The sequence below is a fragment of the Gorilla gorilla genome, chromosome 6 (genome assembly GCF_029281585.2).
Source record: "Gorilla gorilla gorilla isolate KB3781 chromosome 6, NHGRI_mGorGor1-v2.1_pri, whole genome shotgun sequence".
Taxonomy (NCBI): domain Eukaryota; kingdom Metazoa; phylum Chordata; class Mammalia; order Primates; family Hominidae; genus Gorilla; species Gorilla gorilla.
The window spans coordinates 116102735-116130615 of NC_073230.2; the positions used below are offsets into that span (position 1 = coordinate 116102735).

A 27881-nucleotide genomic window follows, 5' to 3' on the forward strand; every position below is an offset into this window, starting at 1 on the left:
TCTTGCCACTCCTCATACACACCTGTCCCACACCCACTTCGGGGTCTTCGTACTTGCTGTCCGTCTGGAATGTCTTCCTACACAGCTGCAGGGCTCCTTCATTTCTCAGCCCAGAGGTCTTCTCAATGAGACCAGCTCTTGGGTTTTTATCTTTGAAGGTAGAGACTTATGAGAGAGAGTGGGTTGTTGTTACCCTAAAAATTCAGCTTCATTTTCCATACTTCATCATTAAATTAAATGCTTTTCTATTTCACTGTCATATTTGAAGTATTTTGAGAGTAATTAAAGACAGGCATATATATGTACCCACAACATCTTATAAAATGGCAAGTGTCAAAACAGCAGTGCTTCTCCTTTTGAATGTCTCTGTTGGATTATCAGCTTACACCTGGTAAAAATTTTGTCCACATCACACAGTGCGTGGTAGACAGCTGATCTTTTCCAGCAGCATATTTCTTTAAATAAAAGTAGGTCAGGGATTGGAAATCTGGTGCCTTCAGAGCTAGGCAGGTAACACAGAGAAGAAAACCAAGCCAGGAAGGGACTTTGGCAGATTGGAGAACATGTATTTCATTAAAGAAACAGCTGCTATCCCACCATAGTTTTATTGTTGCCATGTGGAAATATGGGCTATGTGATGCTGATTTTTCAAGAGAAGCTGGAGATTCAATTTTTATGAAAAATTATTTTAAAATGCTGGCTGGTAATTAATACAACAAACACATATACAACCTACACACTGCTCGATTTATTTGGCCTATAGGCTACCAGTTTTTTACTCCCGAAATAGATAAGCTTACCCAGTTAATTTGTTTCTATTTAATATTGTTTTTCTTTCTTTGTAGTTTTCTGAACGCCTGAAAGTAGTAGATGTGATAGGCACCAAAGTATACAACGATGGAGAACAAATCATTGCTCAGGTATGATATTTTGAAATGTAATTCAGTTTAGGGTTATATTCCAAAAGGTTCATGTAGTGGTAGATCTTGATAAACTTTTCATGTTTCTAAAATTAGTATGCAGTGATGGGTTAAATAAATATTACTTCTACCAAATGACCTGTTAAAAATGGTTTCATTTATAGTCATTACTCTATTGAATATTTTTGTTTATGTAATTAACTCCTAATGAATGTGTATTAAACCATCAAATGGTTTTCTGCATCATTGTAGTCATTTATAAGAGGAAAAAACAGGTGAATGTTCCATGACATTAATGAGGACCCAGAAAGTACACTGGAAAATTCTATAGAGTTTTGCATGATCAGTTCATGATGAAAATTCCTGAGGCTGCTCCTTGATAAAATTCACCAAGAAAGGAACACACTGCAACATATACTGTTTTGGCTTCCAAGACTACATGTGGGTCAACATGTTATTTAATCCCTACTACTTTTCTAAGATCCCAGCTGGAACCAATAATATTAGATACCTGGGTTGGAGTAGGGCTACCAAAAGTAGAATTTGTGAAGACTGTTGAAGTTCACAGGTAAAGCATGCAGATGATAGTACCTTGTTTCCTAGTTATATTTTTGAAGGACTAAGCAAATGATTAAAATGGATTTTTAATAGATTCTGTAATTTTTGTATCACAGCCTTATACTGTTTTGTGCTCTTTATCTGAAATGCAGTCTTTTCCTTTATATGGGAAACAAGATTCAAGGTCTTTGAGACTGAGAAAAAGAACTGTTTTAGAAGACAAATACATAAGTGAATCTTTCGATCAACATCCCTCTCCCATTGCTGAGTGTGTGTGTGTGTATGTGTGTGTTAGAGCAGTCAGGGATTGGGAAGAAGTGGAGTCAAGCAAGGTTAAAGTTCTACTATATAAACTAGTAAATAACAAAGCAAAGAGCATGTTTTAAATGATTTTTTAAGGTTTTATTTTGAAGTAATTATAGATTCACAGGAAGTTGCAAAAATAGTTTTGAGAGGTCCCGTGTACTCTTCACCCAGTTTCTCCTAATGCGTCTTGCATCACTGTTAATAACAATATCAAAACTAGGAAAATGACATTGGCATAATTGACAGACCATATACAGTTTTCACCAGTTTTACATACACTTAGAGCATGCTTTATAAATAGTTAAAAATTACTCAGCAGTTAATAGACCTATTATGATTCAGAACACTCGAAAACTTAATATGAAGCTTTTATGAAAACCTGATACAAGAATAAGGGAAAGCAGATATGCTATACTTAGGGTTTATTAAGGATATTCTTACATATTTGTTGTCTTTTAAGCATTTATAAATATACATATGTGCCCTATTTTCTAAAAATCTAAATTCAACATTTATTTTTGTGATAGAATCAGATGCTAAACTTCTTGAATTTGTATTAAGGAGTTTTGAAATATTTTAAGTTTCTCCAGAATCACTTTGAGAGGCTTAGAAAAGTCAGTGTCTGTATTATTATCTTCCATATTGTATTGTTTAATTCAGACTGCATCATTGGAGATCAAGGCAGAGTTCATTAAGAAACAAAAGCAAGAAAGAACAGGTATATGGGTAGAGCAACACTTTTCTTTTAGAAGTCCTTCCAAAGCCTTGAAATGGAATGTCAGTAGGCTAGCATGTCAGAGTTTGGTCCTCAGTTGACTGTAGTGAAAATGTCAAGGCCCACATCTGCTGCTTCCGGCTCCGTCTGGGTGCTTTCTGCTCTTTGCAAGTTGATGGCTTATCTTGGGTCACCACACCAATGCTTGCGATGTTAGGATGACGCAGGGTGCACGTCTCGGCACTTCCTCAGGAGCACAGGATCCGCAGACGTGTTTCTGCCAACTAAGGGGACGCTGCTGCCATACACAGCAGTGTTGCCATTTCCAACTATGTATGCTGTTATCTAGGCTGAAATTTGGGTGAAATTCTTACCCCAGTGTTGCCACATTTTCTTGGTTTTTTAGCAGAAATACAGTGGTAGAGAATATATTATTTCAAGGCCAGGCACAGTGGCTCACGCCTGTAATCCCAGCACTTTGGGAGGCTGAGGCGTGTAGATCACTTCAAGGTCAGGAGTTCGAGACCAGCCTGGCCAACATGGTGAAACCCCATCTCTAATAAAAATACAAAAAAATAAATAAATACGGGTTCTAGATCCCTGAGGAATTGCTACACTGTCCTCCAAAATGGTTGAACCAATCTACATTCCCACCAACAGTGCAAAAGCATTCCTATTTCTCCACAGCCTCACCAGCATCTATCGTTGCTTGACTTTTTAATAATTGCCATTCTGACTGGCGTGAGATGGTTTCTCATTATGGTTTTGATTTGCATTTCTCTAATGATCAGTAATGATCTTTTTTTCATTTTTTTTTGGCTGCATAAATATCTTCTTTTGAGAAGTGTCCGTTCATATCCTTTGCCCACTTTTTGATGGCAGAAATACCATTTGACCCAGAAAACCCATTACTGGGTATATACCCAAAGGAATATAAATCATTCTGCTATAAAGACACATGCACACATATGTTTATTGCAGCACTATTTACAATAACAAAGACATGGAACCAACCCAAATGCCCATCAGTGATAGACTGGATAAAGAAAACGTGGTACATATATACCATGGAGTACTATGCAGCCATAAAAAAGAATGAGATAATGTCCTTTGCAGGACATGGATGAAGCTGGAAGCCATCATTCTCAGCAGACTAACACAGGAGTAGAAAACTAAACACCGAATGTTCTCACTCATAAGTGGGAGTTGAACAGTAAGAACACATGGACACAGGGAGGGGAACATCACACACCGGGGCCTGTCAGGGGGTGGGGAGTGAAGGTAGGGAGAATATTAGGACAGATACCTAATGCATGCGGGGCTTAAAACCAGACAGGTTGATAGGTATAGCAAACCTCCATGGCACATGTATACCTGTGTAACAAACCTGCATGTTCTCCACATGTATCCCTGATTTAAAGTAAAATTTTAAAAAAAGGAAAAAAAAATTAGCTGGGTGTGGTAGCACATGCCTGCAATCCCAGCTACTTGGGAGGGTGAAGTGGGAGAGTCTCCTGAATCTAGGAGGTGGAGGCTGCAGTGAGCTGAGATTGCACCACTGCACTCCAGCCTGGGTGACAGAGCGAGACTCCATCTTGGGGGGGAAAAAGAAAGTATTATTTCAAATAATTTTACAAATGAAATCATTACTATGTAATTGTCCATCAAAACCTCTTGATTTAGGGCCAGGCGTGGTGGCTCACGCCTGTAATCCCAGCACTTTGGGAGGCCGAGGCAGGCAGATCTCAAGGTCAGGAGATCAAGACCATCCTGGCTAACACATTGAAACCCCGTCTCTACTAAAAATACAAATAAATTAGCCGGGCGTGGTGGCAGACGCCTGTAGTCCCAGCCACCCAGGAGGCTGAGGCAGGAGAATGGTGTGAACCCGGGAGGTGGAGCTTGCAGTGAGCCGAGATCGCGCCACTGCATTCCAGTCTGGGCAACAGAGTGAGACTCCGTCTCAAAAAAAAAAAAAAAAAAACCTCTTGATTTAGAAACCGAGATAGCTTGTTCCCTTAGGATTTCACTTTTCAGGTGAACATGTGTACTCTGGGGTTGGATCAATTTTAGGGATATGAAAGGTAACAAGATCGTTGTCAATTAATTTCAATTTCACCGCCTGTTTTTGTTATTGATTCCAATAGGGAGATTCGGCTGATTCTTTTTTCATTGTAGAATCTGGAGAAGTGAAAATTACTATGAAAAGAAAGGTAAGCATTCTAAGTCCTCAGAACCCACATACTGTTAGCAAGGAACACAACAGATCTACTTTTTGATGTTTAGACTGAGGTTAATTTTATTTTTCATAAGCTGAGGAAAAGCTCATCTTTTTAATTGCCTTGTCAGGGTAAATCAGAAGTGGAAGAGAATGGTGCAGTAGAAATCGCTCGATGCTCGCGGGGACAGTACTTTGGAGAGCTTGCCCTGGTAACTAACAAACCTCGAGCAGCTTCTGCCCACGCCATTGGGACTGTCAAATGTTTAGGTAGGGATTGCAACAGTGGGCGTGCTTCTGCTGGTTGAACTTATGTCTGCATTTTATGTATTCATGTTGAGTGAATCATTTTATTGGGTTCACAGGTTTTGTGGTCCCCACAAAAGGTAACAAGATTAGGACTCATTGCCTTATAAAATCAATTTGTGGAAGCCATTTTTTCTTCGAAATGTTTACATCCAGATACATTTTGCTCTTTTGTGTCTATATGAAATAACATCCCATATTAGTCATTAAAATAAGAGTTCCAAGTACCACGTTTTCTATGGAATCTCTCACATAAGCAACATGTGCTGTGTTCCTCAAAAGAGAAGGCTAAGGTACTATTTTTATAAAGTCCGTTATTAAGATCTGCGGGGAATGCTGAGATGTTGTGAGAATCCTTACTCATTACAGTATTGGGACACAAAGGTTCAGGTTTGTCAAAGTACAGTCAAATGTTCTTTGCTGTTCAGTTGTTATTACTATTTTACCAGAGTAGCTTGGCAGAAATGTCATCTTCAGGTGCAGACATCTGTATATATCTGAGATTATATATCTGAGAAATCACTTACTTTGATAAGAAAATACAGTTTAGAAGGTGGCAATATGGAGGGTATTTTAAGAAAATTGATCTCACAGTTATTACCCTCTCTGTGCTTTTCATCCATAATTCAATAGCATAAACTTAATGTTTTTAAGATTTGCAGGGATCCTTAGAATTAACTTCTTAGAGAAGTCATTCTTTAAAAGGTTTTAAATAAGTATAATATTAATCAAGTGTTAAATTTGGATGGAAGAGAAGACGATTAGAAACTGGCAGGTAATTTCCCTAAGTAGGGCTATTAGAAAGAGTAAAGGTGAGTGAGTGAAAGCCTATTAGAGTAAAGGTGAGTGAGTGAAAGTCTGTTAATTTTTTTTCAATAATAGATTATTATACTCACATCAAAGAAAACCTGAGAAATACAGAAAATGTAGAAAAAACATACCACTGCCACTCAGTGATTTCTGCTATTATAATTCCTTCTTGTCCTTTTTATTTGTGTGGGCTTCCAGTTGTTAAACAGTTTTCCAAACAACTTTTAAAGTTCATTATAGCTTAGGAATGTTCTTATTTTATTACACCAAATATTAAAATTCTTTTAGGTAAATATATACACGATAAATTAATCATTCCTTAGTGGTAAATACTTTGAAGGTTTTGGCTCCAACTTTTTTGTGGGGAGCAATTTTTTGTGCATAGAAGACTTTTCTGTATTATAGGAGTTTTCCTTAGAAATGGTTTTCAGGAGTGGGTTTTTAAAAAATTAACTTTTGACACATACTGCCAGATTACTTGTATTTGTACGCTACTAGCAGTGCCATAATGCCCATTCACTCTATTCTTGTAAACATTGCCTTTTTTATCTTTGCTAATTTAAAACGCAAAGAAGATCTATTTTAATTTGTACTTTTATGTATAGAGTATGATCATATTTTCTATTTATATATTATAAATCCAGTTTTAAAATCCAGGAGACAGGCAAGCAAAGTGATTTCTAGCATGTACTTATAGAAGTAAACAAAAGCATTATGTCAGCTGCCATTTTTGGATTGCATAGACATAGTATGGCAGCAAAACTTACAAAAGGTTAACACTTGGCCTTCACAACATGGCATTTTAAACCCTGAGAAGGGAACACAGGATAGAAAACACTCTTGTGCCACCCTTGAGGAGTTCACATTGCTAAGGTGGAGACAGCACATTTATTTTTTAAAATTCTAAGGTCTTTCCATGATAGTCCCTCATTTTTTTCTCAGCTTGGACCAGGAACCTCCCACCAACTTAGCATTGCTCATCATATTGCCGAGGGACTGCAGAGTGTGGTCCAAGAGTGTGGCCCTGGCTGCTTCCTTTTTCAAGTGGAACATTTTTATCATTATGCTTTTTCTTGTATTTTATAGTATTTACCTAAGATATCATTGCATTATTGATATATATGGAGTCGGTATCGTAAATGACTTAGAAATTCTGCAGATTTGCAAAGAATGTTATTTAAAAAAAATCTTCTCTTTTCTTAGCAATGGATGTGCAAGCATTTGAAAGGCTTCTGGGACCTTGCATGGAAATTATGAAAAGGAACATCGCTACCTATGAAGAACAGTTAGTTGCCCTGTTTGGAACAAACATGGATATTGTTGAACCCACTGCATGAAGCAAAAGTATGGAGCAAGACCTGTAGTGACAAAATTACACAGTAGTGGTTAGTCCACTGAGAATGTGTTTGTGTAGATGCCAAGCATTTTCTGTGATTTCAGGTTTTTTCCTTTTTTTACATTTACAACGTATCAATAAACAGTAGTGATTTAATAGTCAATAGGCTTCAACATCACTTTCTAAAGAGTAGTTCATAAAAAAATCAACATACTGATAAAATGACTTTGTACTCCACAAAATTATGACCGAAAGGTTTATTAAAATGATTGTAATATATAGAAAGTATCTGTGTTTAAGAAGATAAAGGATGTTATCATAGGCTATATGTGTTTTACTTATTCAGACTGATATCATATTAGTGACTATCCCCATGTAAGAGGGCACTTGGCAATTAAACATGCTACACAGCATGGCATCACTTTTCTTTATAACTCATTATACACAGTAAAATTTTAATCATTTTTGTTTTAAAGTTTTCTAGCTTGATAAGTTATGTGCTGGCCTTGGCCTATTGGTGAAATGGTATAAAATATCATATGCAGTTTTAAAACTTTTTATATTTTTGCAATAAAGTACATTTTGACTTCGTTGGCATAATGTCAGTAACATACATATTCCAGTGGTTTTATGGACAGGCAATTTAGTCGTTACGATAATAAGGAAAACAGTGTTTTAGATGAGAGATCATTAATGCATTTTTCCCTCATCAAGCATATATCTGCTTTTTTTTATTTTGCAATTCTCTGTATTCTATGTCTTTAAAAATTTGATCTTGACATTTAATGTCACAAAGTTTTGTTTTTTTAAAAAGTGATTTAAACTTAAGATCCGACATTTTTTGTATTCTTTAAGATTTTACACCTAAAAAATCTCTCCTATCCCAAAAATAATGTGGGATCCTTATCAGCATGCCCACAGTTTATTTCTTTGTTCTTCACTAGGCCTGCATAATACAGTCCTATGTAGACATCTGTTCCCTTGGGTTTCTGTTCTTCCTTAGGATGGTTGCCAACCCACAATCTCATTGATCAGCAGCCAATATGGGTTTGTTTGTTTTTTTTAATTCTTAAAAACATCCTCTAGAGGAATAGAAACAAATTTTTATGAGCATAACCCTATATAAAGACAAAATGAATTTCTGACCTTACCATATATACCATTAGGCCTTGCCATTGCTTTAATGTAGACTCATAGTTGAAATTAGTGCAGAAAGAACTCAGATGTACTAGATTTTCATTGTTCATTGATATGCTCAGTATGCTGCCACATAAGATGAATTTAATTATATTCAACCAAAGCAATATACTCTTACATGATTTCTAGGCCCCATGACCCAGTGTCTAGAGACATTAATTCTAACCAGTTGTTTGCTTTTAAATGAGTGATTTCATTTTGGGAAACAGGTTTCAAATGAATATATATACATGGGTAAAAATTACTCTGTGCTAGTGTAGTCTTATTAGAGAATGTTTATGGTCCCACTTGTATATGAAAATGTGGTTAAAATGTTAATTGGATAATGTATATATAAGAAGTTAAAGTATGTAAAGTATAACTTCAGCCACATTTTTAGAACACTGTTTAACATTTTTGCAAAACCTTCTTGTAGGAAAAGAGAGCTCTCTACATGAAGATGACTTGTTTTATATTTCAGATTTTATTTTAAAAGCCATGTCTGTTAAACAAGAAAAAACACAAAAGAACTCCAGATTCCTGGTTCATCATTCTGTATTCTTACTCACTTTTTCAAGTTATCTATTTTGTTGCATAAACTAATTGCTAACTATTCATGGAACAGCAAACGCCTGTTTAATAAAGAACTTTGACCAAGGCTATAAATGCCACGTACATTATTTTCAGTATTGTTGGTTATATTTAAATTTTCCTTACAATAAAGCACACTTTTATAATAAAATACATGAATTATTGTTTTTCATACTTTTTTGCTTGTTTCTTTAAAGTTTTCTGACGTGCATAATGCATAATTCATTGAAAAGCATGATAGCAATGTGGCATGTGGAAGCTAACCCCCAGGGCATAACATAGTAAGAAAGTATGGTTCTGTATGGCAATAGGTTTTTAAAATTATTAGCTATTCATCATGTGTGGGAGAAATAATTGTGGTGTGTTGCAGATTTATTTGGCCATTTAGAATAACCAAATAAATCTGGCTAACTAGGAATTTATGTGTAAAATTATCTGATTAAAACAGCTCAAGTTTGACTTGTGGATGTCATTATTTAATTATTAATCAACACTCCTTACTATGTGAGAATTCTCTGTTGACCATTCATTCAAGGACAGAGCCTCTTGTGTATCATGCGTGGCTAAGGAAAGGGGTGAGGACTTTTTCCCCAAGAGTGATGGTGCTTTCCCTTATTTTAAATAAAGGGGTGTGTGTGTGTGTGTGTGTATGTATGTGTGTGTGTGTTGTTTTCTACATATCCATATGTACTAGGGCTTAGTGCAGATATTTTAACATACACATTACCTGTGACACAACTTAAGTGAATGTATATGTGTTACCATTAGGATTAGTATTATAAACTCTGGCTAAATGCCATTTAAAATGCTTTAAAAGGCCGGGCACCGTGGCTCATGCCTGTAATCCCAGGACTTTGGGAGGCTGAGGCAGGACGATCACGAGGTCAAGAGATCGAGACCATCCTGGCCAATATAGTGAAACCCCGTCTCTATTAAAAATAGAAAAATTAGCTGGGCCTGGTGGCACGCGCCTGTAGTCCCAGCCACTCAGGAGGCTGACGCAGGAGAATCGCTTGAACCCGGGAGGCAGAAGTTGGAGTGAGCCGAGATTGTGCCACTGCACTCCAGCCTGGTGACAGAGCGAGACTCCGTCTATAAAACAAACAAGCTTAAAAATTCTTCAAGTGAAACGGCATGAAGCAAGGGACTTCGGATTTTATTGAAACGCAAGATTTAAAAACATGCTGTGTTCTTTCCCTTTCCAAAGCATCTTTAAAGATACTGATAGAATTTTTCCTTTCTCAAAAAACGTTATAAAGGATGAGATGACCTTTGCCATTCTTAAGGAAAATTAATACTGTGTAGGACTAGAGAGGTGAGTCATACATCTGGATTAAGGCAGAGCTTTGTTAAATTGCTGGACGGGATTCTTATAAAAAAAAAATTACTACCTAAGAGAAATATAGTTTTTAAGGAATGCTGGCTTCTAAAATTTAGTGTTTGGTATAGCCTGATGCCAAGTATCAGAAAGAATTTTGACAAAAAAGGAAGAATTGGAATGAGTTGAGACAACCTTACCTGTTCTAGAATACTTCTAAAGGCAGCAAAACTGGTTGAATAGACTATAGAGTTGTTCATCTTCACAGGTATAAAAACCCTTTAAAAGTGTAATGAATTATGGAAATATAAGCAGTAAAGTATACCAGTTATTTGCAGAAGAGTCGTGTCAAACAATAACTATGAGACCTTAAATCAGTTCAATTTGTATACCTAAGGACAATCAGTGACTTCACTAAAGTCATTTACTTTGTGAGTCAATGGCAGAACTTACGGAAAATAGAGATTTATTGATTCCTCATCCAATTCATGGCCTCATATATTTTCCCAAATAATGTTAATGAGCCTGGCATATAAATTGGTATATAGTTTCCAATGCAGAGAATAAGATTATTTTGAGAGGAAAACTTTTGATGTGACCAACAGATCTGGGTCTTTACCTTTTTATGCTCCAAATTTATAAATCTAAAATTGCCTAGAAAATCCTGAAGAAGTATGTATCACATATATAGGAAAATGTGGTGATACATGATAGGGAGGTAATGTCTACACCACAAAAATGAATGCTACCTACCAAGGAGGTGGTTTTCACAGATTTTGATGTAACCATAGCCTGAGTCTCATCATTTTTCCAAATATAAAAAATGCTACTACAAAATGTATACACATTAAATCATGTTTTATCAGCACCAATTATAACTGATTCATTATAGCATATAAATGCATTTTTTACTGTCACTGGAAAACAGAAAATGACCTTTTTTTCAGGCACAAGGGAAAGTTTTCTGTAGCTTTTGACTGTAACAACCCAGACATGAAACCCTAAATATTTTCTATTTAACTTGAAAAAAAAGGTTACAAAGTAGACCCTCGAATGAGTTTATGAACAGGAAATACGACCAGTTAAAATCTTAGATAAAGTTGCTATTGATGACTGGTTTTCCATCTTGGTCCTAATCAGAAACCTTCCTAGATCTTGCTGAGGAACAAGAGAATAAACTCTGCATCCCTGAAACTTCATCACCTCTTAGGCCAAGGGCTGACATTTAATACAAGTGTACTTCCTTTACATAATGACTATATTCTTGAAGTATATACAAATGACATTTTTTAAAAGCCAAGCAATATTTTAAGAAAGGTGCACACTATAAAGACATCTTTGGTAAATCTATTTTCTCATAATTGCACTTTAAAGCTGAACTTAATTAAATATCCTCAACATTTTTATTACTTATATTCTGTATAACTTGAAGGAGTTGAAGTGTTAATTAGGTTGGTGCAAGAGTAATTGTGGTTTTTGCCATTTTTGAAATGGTAAAAATAGTAAAAATCACAATTACTTTTGCAGCAACCCAATACTTTGTTTGCCTTTGAGTGACTGACACTGTGAGGGAAACAAAAATGAATAATAGTGTTTATCATATAAACATAGCTGGAAGATGACACGTTCTCAAATAATAACAATGACTACATAGAGGAAGTGACAGTTAAAGTGCATGCAAGTTATTTAACAAAGTCAAATATTCAGACCAGCATCCTATATATATAGTGCTACACTACGCTGTATATGAGAAAATTCATGCTGCTTGTCTCCCCTTTTTATTCATTTGTTCCACAGGTAGGTATTTTTTTAATAGCTTATTATGGACCAGACAAAAAAAAGCGCATGAGATGGTGACTGATAAGGAGAGAATGTAAATGTGGAGGGGGGACAAATGTAAGCAACAATATTCAGTTTAGCACAGTGTGATAAAAGCGATGTGTGTACTATTCCTACTTTTTTTTTTTTTTTTTTTTGAGACAGAGTCTGGCTCTGTCACACAGGCTGGAGTGCAATGGTGTGATCTCGGCTCACTGAAACCTCTGCCTCCTGGGTTCAAACGTTTCTCCTGCCTCAGCCTCCCGAGTAGCTGGGACTACAGGTGCGCGCCACCACACCCAGCTAATTTTTGTATTTTTAGTAGAGATGGGGTTTCACCATTTCGGCCAGGATGGTTTTGATCTCTTGACCTTGTGATCCGCCCACCTCAGCCTCCCAAAGTTCTGGGATTACAGGCATGAGCCACCGTGCCCCGCCCTATTCCTACAATTTTAATTGCTCTTTATCCGACTTAATTGCACTTAAAATGAGGTACTTTTTGCTAGCAACTAAACATAGAGAAGGTCCTAGGATACCAAATAGACGGGAGTAGAAAATACTATATGAGAGTTTGTGTTAAATAGTTCAGATAACAGTAATGATCTCTAGAAAACTTGCAGGACATGAGAATAGTCATTTGAGCTTGATTTTAAACATCGAGAGTGAGATGAAATAGAATTGTTGCCTTCTCTAAATACATTTTCATTTATACCAAATTAGACTTGACAAAAACTTTTTGGGAAAAATTGCGATAAAAAAATGAGTAGTCCTCTCTATGTCCTGAGGATACCCAGGTTTATTTCTCCAGACTTGGACTTCCTAAATGCCAGATGAATATATTCAGCTGCCCAAGGACCTCTGGACTCAAATTTCTTGCCTGCACAGCATGCTCATCACCTGAGGTTGAACCTATCCTTTCCCTTCCTCCCAGTCCCCAAATCTGCTATCCTCTCCAGCATTCCCTCAGTCAATAACATCAGCATAACCACCTTTCCCCAACATACTGCAATTACCCAAGCCGGAGACACAATCATTTTGATTATTCCCTTTTACGTTGATTTTTCTTCCTAATGTGGTTATAGTGTTAAGACATTAGCTTATCAGCCACTGAAGAAAGGTCTTGCTTTCTGGTCATCGGAGCAAAATCTAAACTTCAGTTCATCAAGAAGTACAGGAACAGGAGACAGATGACTCAGTTCTAAAATGGCCATCATTAGCTCCTGTGGATTTCATTACAACTTGACTGAATTACCTGAGTACTTTGAACTAATTAGAAAATTAACTCATTTGAAAGGATAGTAAGGTATATGGAAGGATATTTGTTAGAGTTTAAACATGCAAGATGCTGTCTGAAAACTTTGAGAAGTACTTAGACCATACATGTGTTCAATTTCTCCATTTAGTACTTGTTCATGTGATTTCATTTGTTTACCTTTTGACAATTCAAAGTGATTATTTTCAATATCAGGCAATGCATGTACTTGAACTTCTCTTTAGTTCAGCAAAGCAGTCATTGGTGTGTCAAATATGGTGGAATCAGGGAAACACATTATTTCACTCCTAAATAGGATTTATCGGTTTTTTTTCTTCTGTTCATTTTTTACTATCTCTAACAAATTAGAACTTGATATTTAAGATAACAGAGGTAACTTTACAAACCGCTGGAAAGACATTTTGATTTGACAATTTCTTGATATTTTTTTGCATACATTTTATGTGTGTATATGTGTGTATAGATATGGTGACTGTACCAATCAAGAAGAGGTGTTATTTAAAGTAACTGATTTTTTAACGTCAATTTTATCATGGAAACATCTGAAGGATAGTTAAAAACTGTAGTTATATCTGTTTTAGTCTGAGAGTATAATTAGCACATGTAAAAACTTCCAAGGAGATCTTACTAGTTTTGTACTTTGATCTTTGTTCTGGCTTATAAGTTGGCTAGTTTTATTGGTCACTCAATTAATGATGATGTCTCTGTTAAATACACATAAGCTACTAATGTGGTCATTTAGCCCCCCAGGGAAGTCAGAAGATTGGACTAATTGTCCACTTAAAGGTGTAGCGAATTCTAATACTAGTATTTAATCAGTTGTGACTAAACTATCTAAATTTAACTCATATTAAAGACTTGGATAAAAATGAGAAAAAGTGTGCAAAAAATGTTTTCTATCTTTTTATTCTCAATAATTGGCACAGTGGTCAAAAAATGGAACTAAACGTTTCTGAATGAATGGAAAAGGCTTTACGGAGCTATTAAAGGATAAATTACTATTTGTAACATATTGTACAATATCTGGATCTAAAGTTGAATTTTTTTTCCCATTTCCGGTGTCCCCCGATAAAAAAAATCACCACTAAGGCATTTGGTAAAAACTTTAAAATAGTTTAACTTTTAAAAACAAGGTTTAGCTGAAAGCAGATCTCACAGTTTGGGTACTGGAGAGGGGTAAAGCAGTATGTCAATCTCTTGCCAGCTGTTTTTTTTTTTTTTTTTTTTAAAGAGAAAAGTTTTTTAGTTTTCTAGGAGGAGTTAATTAGACATAAATATCTCAAAACAATTTTAAATAATTAGGTGAACTTCACAGATTTTTCTTTTTTGTCAAGAAATTACATGTTGGAGTAGAGTTTATATTTTCTATTCTAGTACACGATGACCCTCCATTGTAAAAAAAAAAAAAAAGAAGAAGAAAGAAAAGCACACACAAAGTAGCAGAGACATTCATTTCTTTGAGTCACTAATAATTTCTGAAAGATGATAAATTCAAATCCTGTCCTTTTTCCTCAGGGAAAAAATTAAGCATTCTGTTGGCTCTCCTCTGAATTATTTTAATAAAAAATAGAATGCTTTATTACTATTTGTGAACATAGAAAGTAAGTATTTGATTACACGGGAGGACTACTTTATAATTTCACTTCACGGATTCAAATGGGGAACTCTCAAGAATTTTAAACTCGATTTCAACATATGGGGGCTTATTTTGGATTTCTTGATTTGTTACGCGGCTTTCAGGTATATTTAAAAATCCAAGAAATGCAGGAGGTTTTAAAGAAATAACTAGCTGTGTGATTTCTGGCTCTGTCCAAAAGTTTGCTTTTACAGATTTCTTACTAATGTAGGTTTTCCTCATCTTAATTCTAAGCATATATTTAGTGATCTAAAGTTATAAAATCTAAAGCACAATTTAAATGATTAAACACTAAAGGTTCAAAGGGGGGAAAAAAGCTTAATCATGCCTTTGTAATGTGAATGGTAAAGACACCAATTATTGACTAGATGCAGCCGACTGTGAATGGACAGCCATGTTTAAAGAGAAGTTAGCTATAAAGCAGGGAAGCGTCTCTGGTGAGTCAGAGAACTCGTAACTTGAGGAACTCCTAGTGGAAATGAAGTGGAAAGACAGTTTCTTTCATCAATGAGAAAACGTCTAGAAGGAAAAGAGGGTTAATAAAACTCACCAGAGAAACTTACTGATAATGATTCACAAACTAAATCAGTTTACGTCATACATTACACCCTTTGTATTACGTTAACCAACGAGCATACTAATCAGTATGAAAAATGCCGCTTTAACTTGCCTCAATTTCGTAATCGCCCACCCCCGCCCCCGCTTTGTAAATTCTCTAGACCCCAGCTTCTCGCTTGCTCACAGTCCATCCCCCAGCCTCACTCTTCCTGGCACTTAGGTGGCGGCTCAACAAACTTAGGTGAACTGAACAGAGCTGACAAAGCAATCTCAAGTTGCTGTCCTGGGAGTGGTGAGGCAAGGCACAAGAGAAAGGACTTCTAGTTCTTCCCACTGCCAGTGCAGCCCCCAGCATCACTTTCGGCCCCTTCGTGCCTGGGGCCGTGATTTGTGGGTGACCAAGTCCCTCGCTAGCCTGCAGTACTTCCGCTGGTGCAGTCATCTCCTTCCCCTCGCACTAAAACAATACCCTGGCCTCCTGCCAAACTCTTGAGCAGCGAGCAACTCTGGCTGTTTAAGGCCCGGATTGGGTGCTGCAAGAGGCTTGGGCCGCTCTAAGTGTTAGCAGAGGCCCGGAGGAAAAGAAGAGGCCCAAGCTTTAAAACACTCCCTTCCTCCGCCCCCTCCCTTTTGTCCCAGACACCAAAACAAACGAGCTGATACACGTGTCCCTATGACTCTTGTTTACTATCAAGACTGCGCTGTGCGAGCGCCTCTGGGATATGTAGTCCAGCTCTTCCCCGGCCAGCAGTCTCCCACAGCCAAGGACCAAGGCTTGAGACTACGAACCCACAATCCATTTCGGGGACAAAGTTTGGCTCGGGTCCCCGGACTCTCGGCAATAGTCCAATCCGAAGCACTTACTCTTGTGATTGACATGCCATCTCCTCCAGTAAACACAACACAAAAGTCAATACATGCCCGCCCCCCGAGACGGACCACGGTACCACCCAATGGGAAAGGGGAAAAACCGAATGGCAGTTCTGCAGTCCAATAAGAGGGCGAAAGAGCTGGGCGGGGCTCAACCCCCAGGGGGTTGAGGGGAGGGGGAAGACGAAGCTTGAAAGACTTGGTAATGGCGACGGGTTTGGTAAGTAGGAAAGTTTCGGTTGAGAAGTAAGAGCTGCCGCGGGAGCAGTAACCCGCGCGGGGGAGGCCGACGTCGGTCGGAGAGGGGGTACGAGAGCTGCTGGTGGTGTTGTCGTGGCCGGAGCGGCCCGCGCCTGGGCTGCCGGCACTTCGCGGCAGGTTTGTTGTCTTTCAGTTCGGGAAGAGGTGGGGGTGGGGAAGGGAGGGGCAGGAGCGCGGGGGATTGGGTAGACGGGAGGGCTCGGGTCCTCGTTCCTTCTCCTCGGAGGGTTGCCCTTGGGGTGGGGGCAGTTAACCGTTCGATTGGTGCCCGCGGCGAGCCCACCGGACCAGCGTCTCCCGCGAGCTCACCTGGGCTTCGGGGCGGCGGCGCTAGGGGGTCTCGGGCGGGGGCCGGGAGGAGGCAGGGGGAGGGCGACGTTGCGGGCCAGGTCGCGCGGTGGGTGGCCGGGCCGGGTGTGGAGATGGGGCGGGCCAGGGCGGGGGAAGGGGCCGACGCGGCGCCGGGGCTGCCCAGGAAAGTTTGACTTCAACTCCCCGCTTGTGGGCGGAGGGTCGGAGCTTGGCCAGGGGTGGGGGGCTGGCCGGAGGTGGGGAACCCCAGTGAGGCGCCGCCTCCTTCTGGACTGAGGGGGCTTCTGGCTGAGCTGAGGAGCTCGCGGAGCCGCTGGGCCCCGGGGCTCATTGTTACGCAGTTCGAATGAATGGGCTCCCGGGCGCCTGCGCGCTGGGGCTGAGCCGAGGGGAAAAACAAGCCCGGAGTCCGGGCTGCGGTCACATGATGGGGGGGGGAAGGGAGGGGAACGCGATGAATGGCGAAAGAGGGTGGGGGATGGACTTGGCGTGAACCGGGAGGCACCGCTCTGTGTGACCCAAAGAGGAGGCTTGGCAGGAGATTCCAGTCTCCGCCTTTCAACCTATGCTGCCACCGCAGGCCGATTGAAACAAAACAAAACAAGCCAGGCGAAGTGGACAGCCAGGTTTTTGTAGCTTTAAATGCTGCGTGCTGTCTAGGATGTTTCACTCTCCGCTGTGCACTCTGCACTCGAGTTCATTCTTAGGGAGTTTTCAGCTACAGTCGTTTTTAGAAGGAGCACTGACAGCGAGGTAATACTCAAGTTTTCTGTTTGTTTTGTTTTTGGCTCATGGTGCCACTGATGCCAGGAGGAGAGGAGGCTTAGAAAAGGAGTTATGCATACTGGGAAGCGATGGAGTCCTACTAACAGCTTGGATGGAGGCTTTAGCTTTATTAATACTTCCCTCTGAATAGCCGTAACCACTGCTAATAGTGGTTTTGAAATTAAAGGTACTTTTTGAGAATTAGAATAATTTTAATATTGGAAATACTTTTCTGGTCATTTAACAGTGATCTAAATCTGCAATGTATGTCTTGTACTTTTGGTTTTTTTTTTTTTGCTATTTTCCTTTATCTTGCAAATGAGTGTGGTAGAGTCGGTCATCTGTTCAGTTGCCTTGGTTAAACTCAGTTCTTGCAAGGTAGACAGTAGTTGACAAAATTTCAAGGAAATTTGAATTATATTGAGAATTAAATCCACTCCCTAAAGTTTTTGGGTTATGTTATACTTTTGAGGAGCCATTTAACCACTTTAAAGCAAAATATTGTTTGTGCTTACTCGACTGATAAATTATAGAATGAAGTTTTGATTTCACTTTCTAGTTTCATCTTAGTTTTGTAAACCTACTTATCTTTTCTGTCTCGAAAACCCTTCCTCTTTCTTAACTTCTCAAACTCCTAACTACATACCCTAGTTAAAAGGGTACCTTCTCCCAGGATTGCCCACCTACATGTCTCCGCTATCCTGTGTGCTTCACAGGGCATACCTCTCAGACTTCAAACATGATACTGTCACTGTAAGAATTGTTTTCTTCACTATATACATATGTATATATATAAAACATATAACATATACATATATATATATATAAAACATATAACATATACATATATATATATATATATTTTTTTTTTTTTTTTTTGAGAGGGAGTCTCGCTCTGTCGCCAGGCTGGAGTGCAGGGGTGCGATCTCGGCTCACTGCAACCTCCACCTTCTGGGTTCAAGCGATTCTCTTGCCTCAGCCTCCCGAGTAGCTGGGACTACAGGTGCACGCCACCACTCTCAACTAATTTTTTTGTATTTTTAATAGAAACGGTGTTTCACCATTTTGAGCAGGATGGTCTCAATCTCCTGACCTCGTGATCTGCCCGCCTCGGCCTCCCAAAGTGCTGGGATTACAGGTGTGAGCCACCGTGCCCGGCCCACTATATTTTAACTTCTTTGGATTCTTTCCTCACTAATCAAAGTGGCCAGTGAAGAAGGCATATGGCATGATGGCATGGACTTATTAAACTGCTCTGCGCTGAGTGTTCTTCAGGGTGAATTGCAAGGTGGTATTTTGTATATGTGTTTGAAATAAAAATACTGGTACTCCCCTCTCCACCCCACGCATACATTATCCATTAGAAGTTACTACTGTCCCGGCACGGTGTCTCACGCCTGTCCCAGCGCTTTGAGAGGCTGAGGCGGGTGGATCACCTGAGGTCAGGGGTTCAAGACCAGCCTCGCCAACGTGGTGAAATTGTCTATTAAAAATACAACAGTTAGCTGGGCATGGTGGCGCACACCTGTAGTCCCAGCTGCTTGGGAGGCTGAGGCAAGGGAATCGCTTGAACCTGGGAGGCAGAGATTGCAGTGAGACAAGATCAGGCCACTGTACTCCAGCCTGGGCATCAGAACGAGACTTCCTCTCAAAAAAAAAAAAAAAAAAAAAAGTCAATGCCAGGAATTTTATGTCTGTTAAGTATGAAAGTGAGTATTTACTTAGAATGGAAAAATAAATCACAATGAATTAAAAAAAAATTAAAGCTGCCAGATACCTGCTTATCACAAAATTCAGGGAAAAATGGCATACTCTAATATTCTTATTAATTACCTGATATCAGTAACATTCACATTTTTCTTATACTTATCAGCATTTACTTTGGTGCTTCATAATTTCTACTATCATTTTCTATAGAGAAACTAGAAACATAATTTTCTCCATAATTGTGGTTGAGTTTTTAAAAGTTATTGATCATAGCTTTAAAAAAAAGCTTTTCCCACAAGTTTTTATAGATAATGTAAAAATGTTTAGGAGTTTATCTTATACTTTTGAGGAGCCATTTAACCACTTTATAGCAAAATATTGTTTGTGCTTACTCGACTGATAAATTATAGAATGAAGTTTTGATTTCACTTTCTAGTTTCATCTTAGTTTTGTAAACTCAATGAACCACATTATGGAGAAAATTATGTTTCTAGTTTCTCCATAGAAAATGATAATAGAAATTATGAAGCACCAAAGTTTAGGAAAACAAGTTTCATAGGAATTTTTAGATGATGTCAAGTTTTAATATGTGACTTATCTTACATGACTCATCTTAAATACTTATTTGAATTGACAGTACTCCTAAAACAGTTTGTGGATGACTGCTTCTGCTATTAATGGGTTTTCTATTGTCTTGATCAATATAGTATTTCATGTTGAATGAGCATGAAATTACTAAGAACTTGTATAGATGTGGATTGGGCAGTGTCTGTGGGATGTAATATCTTTTATACCTACAACAATTCTGATAGGTAGATAGGTACTAGTCCCATTTTTTTTTTACTTATTTTTAAAAATTTTTTAGAGATGGGATCTTGCTACATTGCCCTGGTTGGTCTTGAACTCCTGGCTCAAGCGATCTTCCTGTCTTGGCCTCCCAAAGTGCTGGCATTGCAGGCCTGAGTGACTGGGCCTGGCCACTAGTCTTATTTACAAATAAAAAAACAGGTCCAAATAAGAAAACAGGCCTAGAGATTTAATTGTTCAGGGCCATGAAAGTGGTAAGTGACCAAAACGAATCCACTAAGGGTTTTTGTTGTTGTTTTGTCTTTTCTCGTAGCCCGGTGGCAAACTAGAGTTGTAGACAAATATCTGTGAAATCTTTTGAAGTTTTGTTGAAAATACTCTAAAAGAACAGCATTACGGCCTCTGAGATGCTTTTGGTATAGAAAGTTGCATTTAATATACTTTGTTATGGAGGCTTGTTTTAGCGTGTAATTATGTAATCCATTTAAAATACCTCAGTTTCAGAGATAGAAATTAATTGCAAATTACCTTTTCTTCACCTACTCTTTCAAAACAATTTGAGCGTGTAGTCTGGACTGGGTATGGAAATCCTTCAGGATTAGGGGAGAGCATATAGAAGATCCTGCTGTGGATTCCATAATGATGATGGAAAAGTAAGGATTCAGGGAATAATAGGCACTTGAAAGCAGGAAGTAACCCATGCTGGCTTATACCTTTTGTCTTTTTTCCCTCTCAGCTCTCGCCTTCAAAAAGAAAATGATCCCATTTAGTCATCATAGTCCTGTTTTCCTCATCCATAATAATACTTTATTCACAGAGTTGTTCTGAGTTTAAAATAAAATTAGATGAAGTACATGGAAGTGCTGTGTAGGTAAGCATTTTGTAAAACTTAGTTTCCTTCTTCATTCATTGAGACTTAGGTTTTTCTAGTTCTCTCTTTCTCTCCTGTCTTAAGATTTTGTGGATATTTGCTTCTGGAAGTTTGCATACCAAAAGCAATGGGGCCTTCTAAGAAGGTAAAATTTGTAACACTGAACATGACATTTCAGAGTACAACTTCTGGGAAATAGTTACTGAGAATCACTGATCTAGTGAAGAGATGACATGTGCAGAGTTAACTAAAATACAAGGCAAGCTGTGTTGAATCTGATACCAAAGCAGTATACAAAAGCATGAATGAACAATAGGGTTAGCTCTACCAGGAGATATTTGAAAGAGGAGCTTGTTTATCAAAATGAGTATGTAATTGGTATAATGTATGTAGGGGAGTAAGAAATGTAAGGGCTTCTCTGGTATTCCTTTACTGTATTGGAGACCTTGCTTTCTTCAAAATAGTTGAGAATAGACAGAAGAGACAGAAAACTTCCATTTGTATATAGTTTTGAATTTTGTTTTCATGTATTGAACTCTCAGAATAGCCCTGTGAGGTAAGTAGAGGGACTGTGAGTCTGAGGTTGGGTGACCTGTCCCCAGTTACACAGCTAGTAAGAGTGAAACTGAAGTCTGTTGTCTTGAAGTGTAGCTTCTCTTACTGTATGGTAGCTTTACAGTAGCGGAACTTCAGTTTTCTCAGGACCAAACTTCTGATAGCCTTGAGCAATGAGAGGTGTGAACACATAGAACTTATATTCAGTAAATATTTATTTGGTTCTTTTGGTTATTTATAGGTAGCTCTGTTTTGAAATTAAAATAATGTCTTTTTCCAACTTCATTTAAGGAGTTTTGGGATGGTGGTTGATAACTAAGACAAAGTGCTGAAGAAATGATAGAAGTTGCAAAGAGACGTTAGTGTACTATACTTGGTGAATGTTGGAAACTGCAGGACCTGCTGTAGGGAAGAAAAAAGTTCTAGCTGGAAAGAATGAGGAAACCAAAGAGCTCTGCAGAGGGAGGGGGAAGACAAGACAGACTGCAGCTGTGCTTCTGTGGACCCCAAGAACAGCACTGTTCATACACAGAGGATAGCTCTGAAGAGAGATACCTGTGTAGTGCAGCTTCTAAATTTCATAATAAAGGTAAAAATGGGAAATGTTTTCAGTTCAGATAAGGTTGACTGTGCAGCTCACATCTGTATGTGAAGCATAGTACAGATATTCATAAGGATTTTTAGTTATCAAAATAGGTTAAATTATATTCTGTATACTTAAGATGCGAGAAGTACTTCTATGGAAAGAGTTAAAATCTCCTATCTAAACTGTTAATATTAGCTGTTTAAAGAACTCACATAGTATGACTAGTTTCTCTCTTAAGAGTTACTAAATAAGGAATCTGCACTGAGAACCATTGCAAAGGAAGCTGGAGACGGGTGGCTTACATAGAGACTGGGAATGTGAGTGCTCTCTTTAAAAAAAAAAAAATACCCTCCTTAAAATATTATAGGTGTTCCTGCATACTCATACAGTATTTCAGTATGATTTTGTCCATAGACTCAAAGAGACTGTTTTAAAGTATAGTTCTGATCATGTCAGACCTCTTTTAAAAAAAAAAATCATCAGTGGTTCTTCATTGTCTGATAATTGCTAATCATAACAGTAGCCACTGTACATTGAAGGTTTGCTTTGTGTTAGGCGCTATTCTGAGCATTTTACATGATCTCACTGAGTTTTTATAGCAGCCTGTGAGGTAGGTACTTTTATTTCCATTTTATAAACAAGGCATGAAGATTTTAAGTAAATTATTTAGGGTACATAGCTAGTAAGTGGCAAATCTGGTATGTAAACTCAGGCAGCCTGATTTCAGAGCCCCTATTCTTACCTCTAAATAAATAAATAGTTTTCCTAAACTACAATTGAAGACTCTGATCCTAGACTACCTTTCCATATAGTAGTAGTAGTAGTATAGCCTCAGTGTCCATGATCACATGACACACAAGGCCATCCTACTTTGTGGTAAAACTAGATTCTATATTCTGGTCTCACTAGGACTTTGCCAGCTATATGAGTTTACTCATGTGAGTTTCTCTCATTGGGAGACCTCCCTCTCTTCTTTTTTTTTTTTTTTGAGACGGAGTCTTGCTCTGTCGCCCAGGCTGGAATGCAGTGGCGCAATCCCGGCTCACTGCAAGCTGTGCCTCCCAGGTTCACGCCATTCTCCTGCCTCAGCCTCCCGAGTAGCTGGGACTACAGGCGCCCGCCACCATGCCTGGCTAATTTTTGTATTTTTAGTAGAGACAGGGTTTCACCGTGTTAGCCAGGATGGTCTCTATCCCCAGACCTCGTGATCTGCCCGCCTCAGCCTCCCAAGGTGCTGGGATTACAGGCGTGAGCCACCACACCTGGCTTTTTTTCTTTTCGGAAATGGAGTCTCGCTCTGTTGCCCAAGCTGTAGTGCAGTGGTGCGATCTCGGCTCACTGCAACCTCTGTCTCCCGGGTTCAAGCGATTCTCCTGCCTCAGGTTGCTGAGTAGGTTGGATTACAGGCACGTGCCACCATACCTGGCTAATTCTTGTATTTTTAGTAGAGACCGGGTTTCACCATGTTGGTCAGGCTGGTCTGGAACTCCTGACCTCGTGATCCGCCCTCCTCGGCTTCCCAAAGTGCTGGGATTACAGGCGTGAACCACTGATCTAGCCCCTTCTTTTCTTTTAACCCATTCATAGCCAAGTCCTGCTCTGTAGAACTATGGTCATTTGCTTATATCTTTCCACTAAAGTCATACTCATGATGAATTGTTCATTAGTGAGATCCAGCATTGCAACTAATACAATGCCCTGTACATAGTATTTATTAAATAAATGATTTTTTTAATAAGTAGGAATTTAGCAACCATTTTTAGCCCAATGTATCTCAGTATTCTGCACCTGGAAACAAAAACTAGTGCACAAAGCCATACCCCACACCAAATAGATCAGATCCTCTGGGAATGGGGCCTGGACAACATTTTTTAAAGCATATATATGATTCCGTGTGCCACAGAGTAGAGTTGAGAATCACTGATGAAATTAAATTTGCTCCATTTTTTTTTTTTTTTCTTCAGGGAGAGAGTGGAGGCTCAAAATCGTGATTTCATACTTGAGAAATAGATTTGTGTTACACATTTTCTCTAGTCGCTAGTTCTGTGGGGGAAATTGTTATATCCCAGCATATTTGCTGTAACTATATGCTAAGACTGATTGTGATCAGTACATTGTACTAAACTGGAGAAGCGTTAATTTCTTCCAAATTTCATCTTTTAGGGGCCTAAAGTAATGGCATGATACATGATTTTTATGGAAATGTGCTGGATGACTTGTCATAATATCTCCTAGGGAGGAGACTGTTGAAACTGAATAGCTATCTGGTTTCCACCTGTTAACTATGTATTTTCAGTAACTGTTCTATTTAGGACATTACAGACCCAAAGTATGTTTAATATTGCCCTATGTCTGGGGATAAAAAAATTTCAAAAGACGTCATTTTACACTTTTTTCACTATTTCATTTCATCTTCACAACTACTGTCAGAGGAGAGTAGGGCAGGTATCATTAGCTGTATTTTACAGATGAAGAGAAACTCAGTCACTTAGGTCATATATTTGGTAAGTGATCAAGCTGGAATCAAAACCCGTTTCCTTACATCTAACCCAGTGCCCTTTTTGCTACACCATAATAGTAGCAAATTGTATAGTCAGTATTGAGCAAGGCTCTAAAGCAGTGCCCAGGCTAAGGGTTATTTTTGAGGGATATAGGCAGATAGCATCCAAAACAGAATATTAGACATACAGTAAGGCAGTATGCATGCAGTTGGGCTATGTGTCAAGAACCCTGTATCTAGCAATCCAAAATAATCAGATATAAGCAAATACTTTTAAAAAATAAGAATATAAATTCAGTGTTTAGAAGAGTGAAGAAACTGGGAATAGCATATTCAGCAGTAGAGGGGATAAGTGAATTTCGGTACATCCTTATGATGTATATTTAACCATTTAGAGCTTTGAAAAAATAACATAGGAAAATGCTTATGAACTTATATTAGGCCAAAAGGTATCAAACTATAATATGAAATATGAAGAAAAACATGATTGAGTATATGTGTACATGAAGAAGAAATTGGATTGTAATACATCAAAATGTTAAAAGTATCTAAGTCTGGTTGGTGGGGTTAGAAGTAATCATATTCCTTTTTTTCCAAAAAAAATTTTTTTCCCATTTTTTTTGCACAGTGATTGTATTTTCTAGTCAGGAATACATTTCAAAACCAAAAAGATCGTGAAAAAGTCTTCGTAGAAAGAAATTTATCAGTGTCATCAGTGTTTATTGGTAATTAACATCATGACTTAGAAAGCTTATAAATATTAAGTGATTAACATTTTTTCAGTGCAGTTTTGATCAGCCTGCACTGGGGTGCTTGACTTTCAGTGACTTTTAACAGCAATATATTTTATTGCTTTATTTTGAAGAAAAATATGTTGTTGCAAAAGTCAGGATTTTTTTGTGTATTTCATATTCACTCATTAGAACTTTTTCTTTAAGGGGGGGGGGGTCTTGCTACATTGCCCAGGCTGGATTCCAACGCATAGGCTGAAGTTGTCGTCCCCCTTCAGTCTACCCTAAGTAGCTGGAACTATAGGCATGAGCTACTGCATCAGGCTAGAACTTTTTTAAAAAATGGAATTTAGACTAGAGCCTGAGAAATCAGAAAAATCTTACCATTGTTGCTTATGTTAAATAAAGAACTAATTCGATCATTGTCCAAAGGGTGAAATAAAAGATACAACCACATTTTCCTTTCATCATATTTAGTTGTTGGATTTTGCTGAGAAATTATTTAAATATATTAACCCATATTCTCTTCCTTGTGATAATTTTGTAGGCTTGCAGGTAGATGTACTAGTTGTTTAAATTTCCCATGATGATTATTCATCTTTCTATACATAATATCCTATTCAGAATGACAGATATCTTTTATTATGGCTGGGTCCCAAATTTTCATTAAGAAAACCTAAGAACATTTTTATTTTTATGAGAATTGTAATATATGACCATTTTAAGAAACTCTTAAATGTTATTTAGAAAATGTATTTTTTTTGGCCAGGCGCAGTGGCTCATGCCTGTAATCCCAGCACTTTGGGAGGCCGAGGCGGGTGGATCACCTGAGATCAGGAGTTTAAGACCAGCCTGGCCAACATGGTGAAACCCTGTCTTTACTAAAAATACAAAAAATTAGCTGGGTGTGGTGGCACGCGCCTGTAATCCCAGCTACTAGGGAGGGTTAGGCAGGAGAATCGCTTGAACCCAGGAGGCAGAGGTTGCAGTGAGCCGAGATTGTGCCACTGCACTCCAGCCTGGGTGACAGAGTGAGACTCCGTCTCAAAAAAAAGAAAATGTATTTTTTTTAAGTGTGCTGAAGTAGTTCACTTTCAGAATGAGGAAACAAAATAAAAAACACAGTAAATAGAGACATTAAAATAGAATCTTTAAAAAACGACAAAATAGAATATTCTTCCAGTTTTTTTTAACTTTTATTAAGGAAAGTTTTTAAATTTCCTTTTGAATTTGAAGGTACAAGTGAAAAAAAGAGTCCTATTAGTCTCAGTTTTTGCATCTGAAAGGACGGTTACTAGGTTAAATAAAAGTATATACAATGCCATTTTTCCTTAGCAGAAAAGACTTTTTTTTATAATTCAAGATATTTTTTGGGATTGAGATGTGATTTAGTGCTGAGTATTCAGTTGTAGGCCAAGATGTTAAGGAGTCATCCGGGTCTAAAGGATTTGAGGGAGCTATAAATGGCAGTGTATGATTAAGTTAAAATCTAACATTGTGGCCGGGTGTGGTGGCTCACGCCTGTAATCCCAGCACTCTGGGAGGCCCAGGTGGGCGGATATCTTGAGGTCAGGAGTTCGAGACCAGTCTGGCCAACATGACGAAACCGCATCTCTACTAAAAATACAAAAATTAGCTGGGCGTGGTGGCATGTGCCTGTAATCCCCCCTACTTAGGTGGCTGAGGCGGGAGAATCGCTTGAACCCAGGAGGTGGAGTTTGTAGTGAGCCAAGATCACGCCACTGCACTGCAGTCTGGGTGACAGAGTGTGACTATGTCTCAAAAAAAAACAAAACAACATTGTCATGTCTCTGATTTATTTTAGGTTTGTGTACTGCCCAAATTGCATGGCTTGACATCATTTCTTAATGTCGTTTTTATTTTAAGTCAGAGCACCATAACATGGTGTGGGAAGTGAAGACAAATCAGATGCCTAATGCAGTACAGAAACTCCTGTTGGTGATGGACAAGAGAGCCTCAGGAATGAATGACTCATTGGAGTTGCTGCAGTGTAATGAGAATTTGCCATCTTCACCTGGATATAACTCCTGTGATGAACACATGGAGCTTGGTAAGCAAAATTAAAAGTTATATAGAAATCTCACTAAGATTCAGATAAATTTTTCTGCTTAGCCCACTTCTCCACCAACCTTGACTGGCTAGAAAGGGATATGAAGTATTTGTATATTAGGAATTTTCAACATTCTTTTATTGCTTTTAAAATACTACTTAAAACCAAGATGAGTTGGGCTATTTCTGGTTATCGTAGACACTCATTTACAGATTGTTAAATTAAACTACTTTACTTTGTGTATAAAGATTGGACCCCACTCGTGGCTTTTCGAAAGATGCTACTTTTGAAATATACTTGAGAGAG

At 38.3% G+C, this 27881-nt stretch overlaps 2 protein-coding genes across 7 annotated transcripts in view; both read left to right on the forward strand.

The window, feature by feature from the left end:
• Nucleotides 1-9395, forward strand: part of PRKAR2B (protein kinase cAMP-dependent type II regulatory subunit beta) — a 117367-nt gene extending 107972 nt beyond the window's left edge. Inside the window, exons 8-11 of the mRNA XM_004046021.4 lie at nucleotides 846-920; nucleotides 4647-4712; nucleotides 4849-4987; nucleotides 7037-9395. Of these exons, the coding sequence (XP_004046069.1) occupies nucleotides 846-920; nucleotides 4647-4712; nucleotides 4849-4987; nucleotides 7037-7170 (414 nt within the window). The 3' untranslated portion in view covers nucleotides 7171-9395. The remainder of the gene's footprint in view (nucleotides 1-845; nucleotides 921-4646; nucleotides 4713-4848; nucleotides 4988-7036) is intronic.
• Nucleotides 9396-16481: 7086 nt separating this feature from the next.
• HBP1 (HMG-box transcription factor 1) overlaps nucleotides 16482-27881 on the forward strand; it is a 33531-nt gene continuing 22131 nt past the window's right edge. Inside the window, exons 1-3 of one of the 6 annotated variants that reach the window (XM_019030871.3) lie at nucleotides 17380-17735; nucleotides 21979-22276; nucleotides 27396-27575. In XM_019030871.3, the coding sequence (XP_018886416.1) occupies nucleotides 22123-22276; nucleotides 27396-27575 (334 nt within the window). In that variant the 5' untranslated portion in view covers nucleotides 17380-17735; nucleotides 21979-22122. Of the gene's footprint in view, nucleotides 16630-16653; nucleotides 16788-17379; nucleotides 17736-21978; nucleotides 22277-27391; nucleotides 27576-27881 lie in introns of those variants that run through there. The other 5 variants (XM_004046023.4, XM_055392607.2, XM_004046024.4 and 2 more) reach the window with 5 other exon arrangements.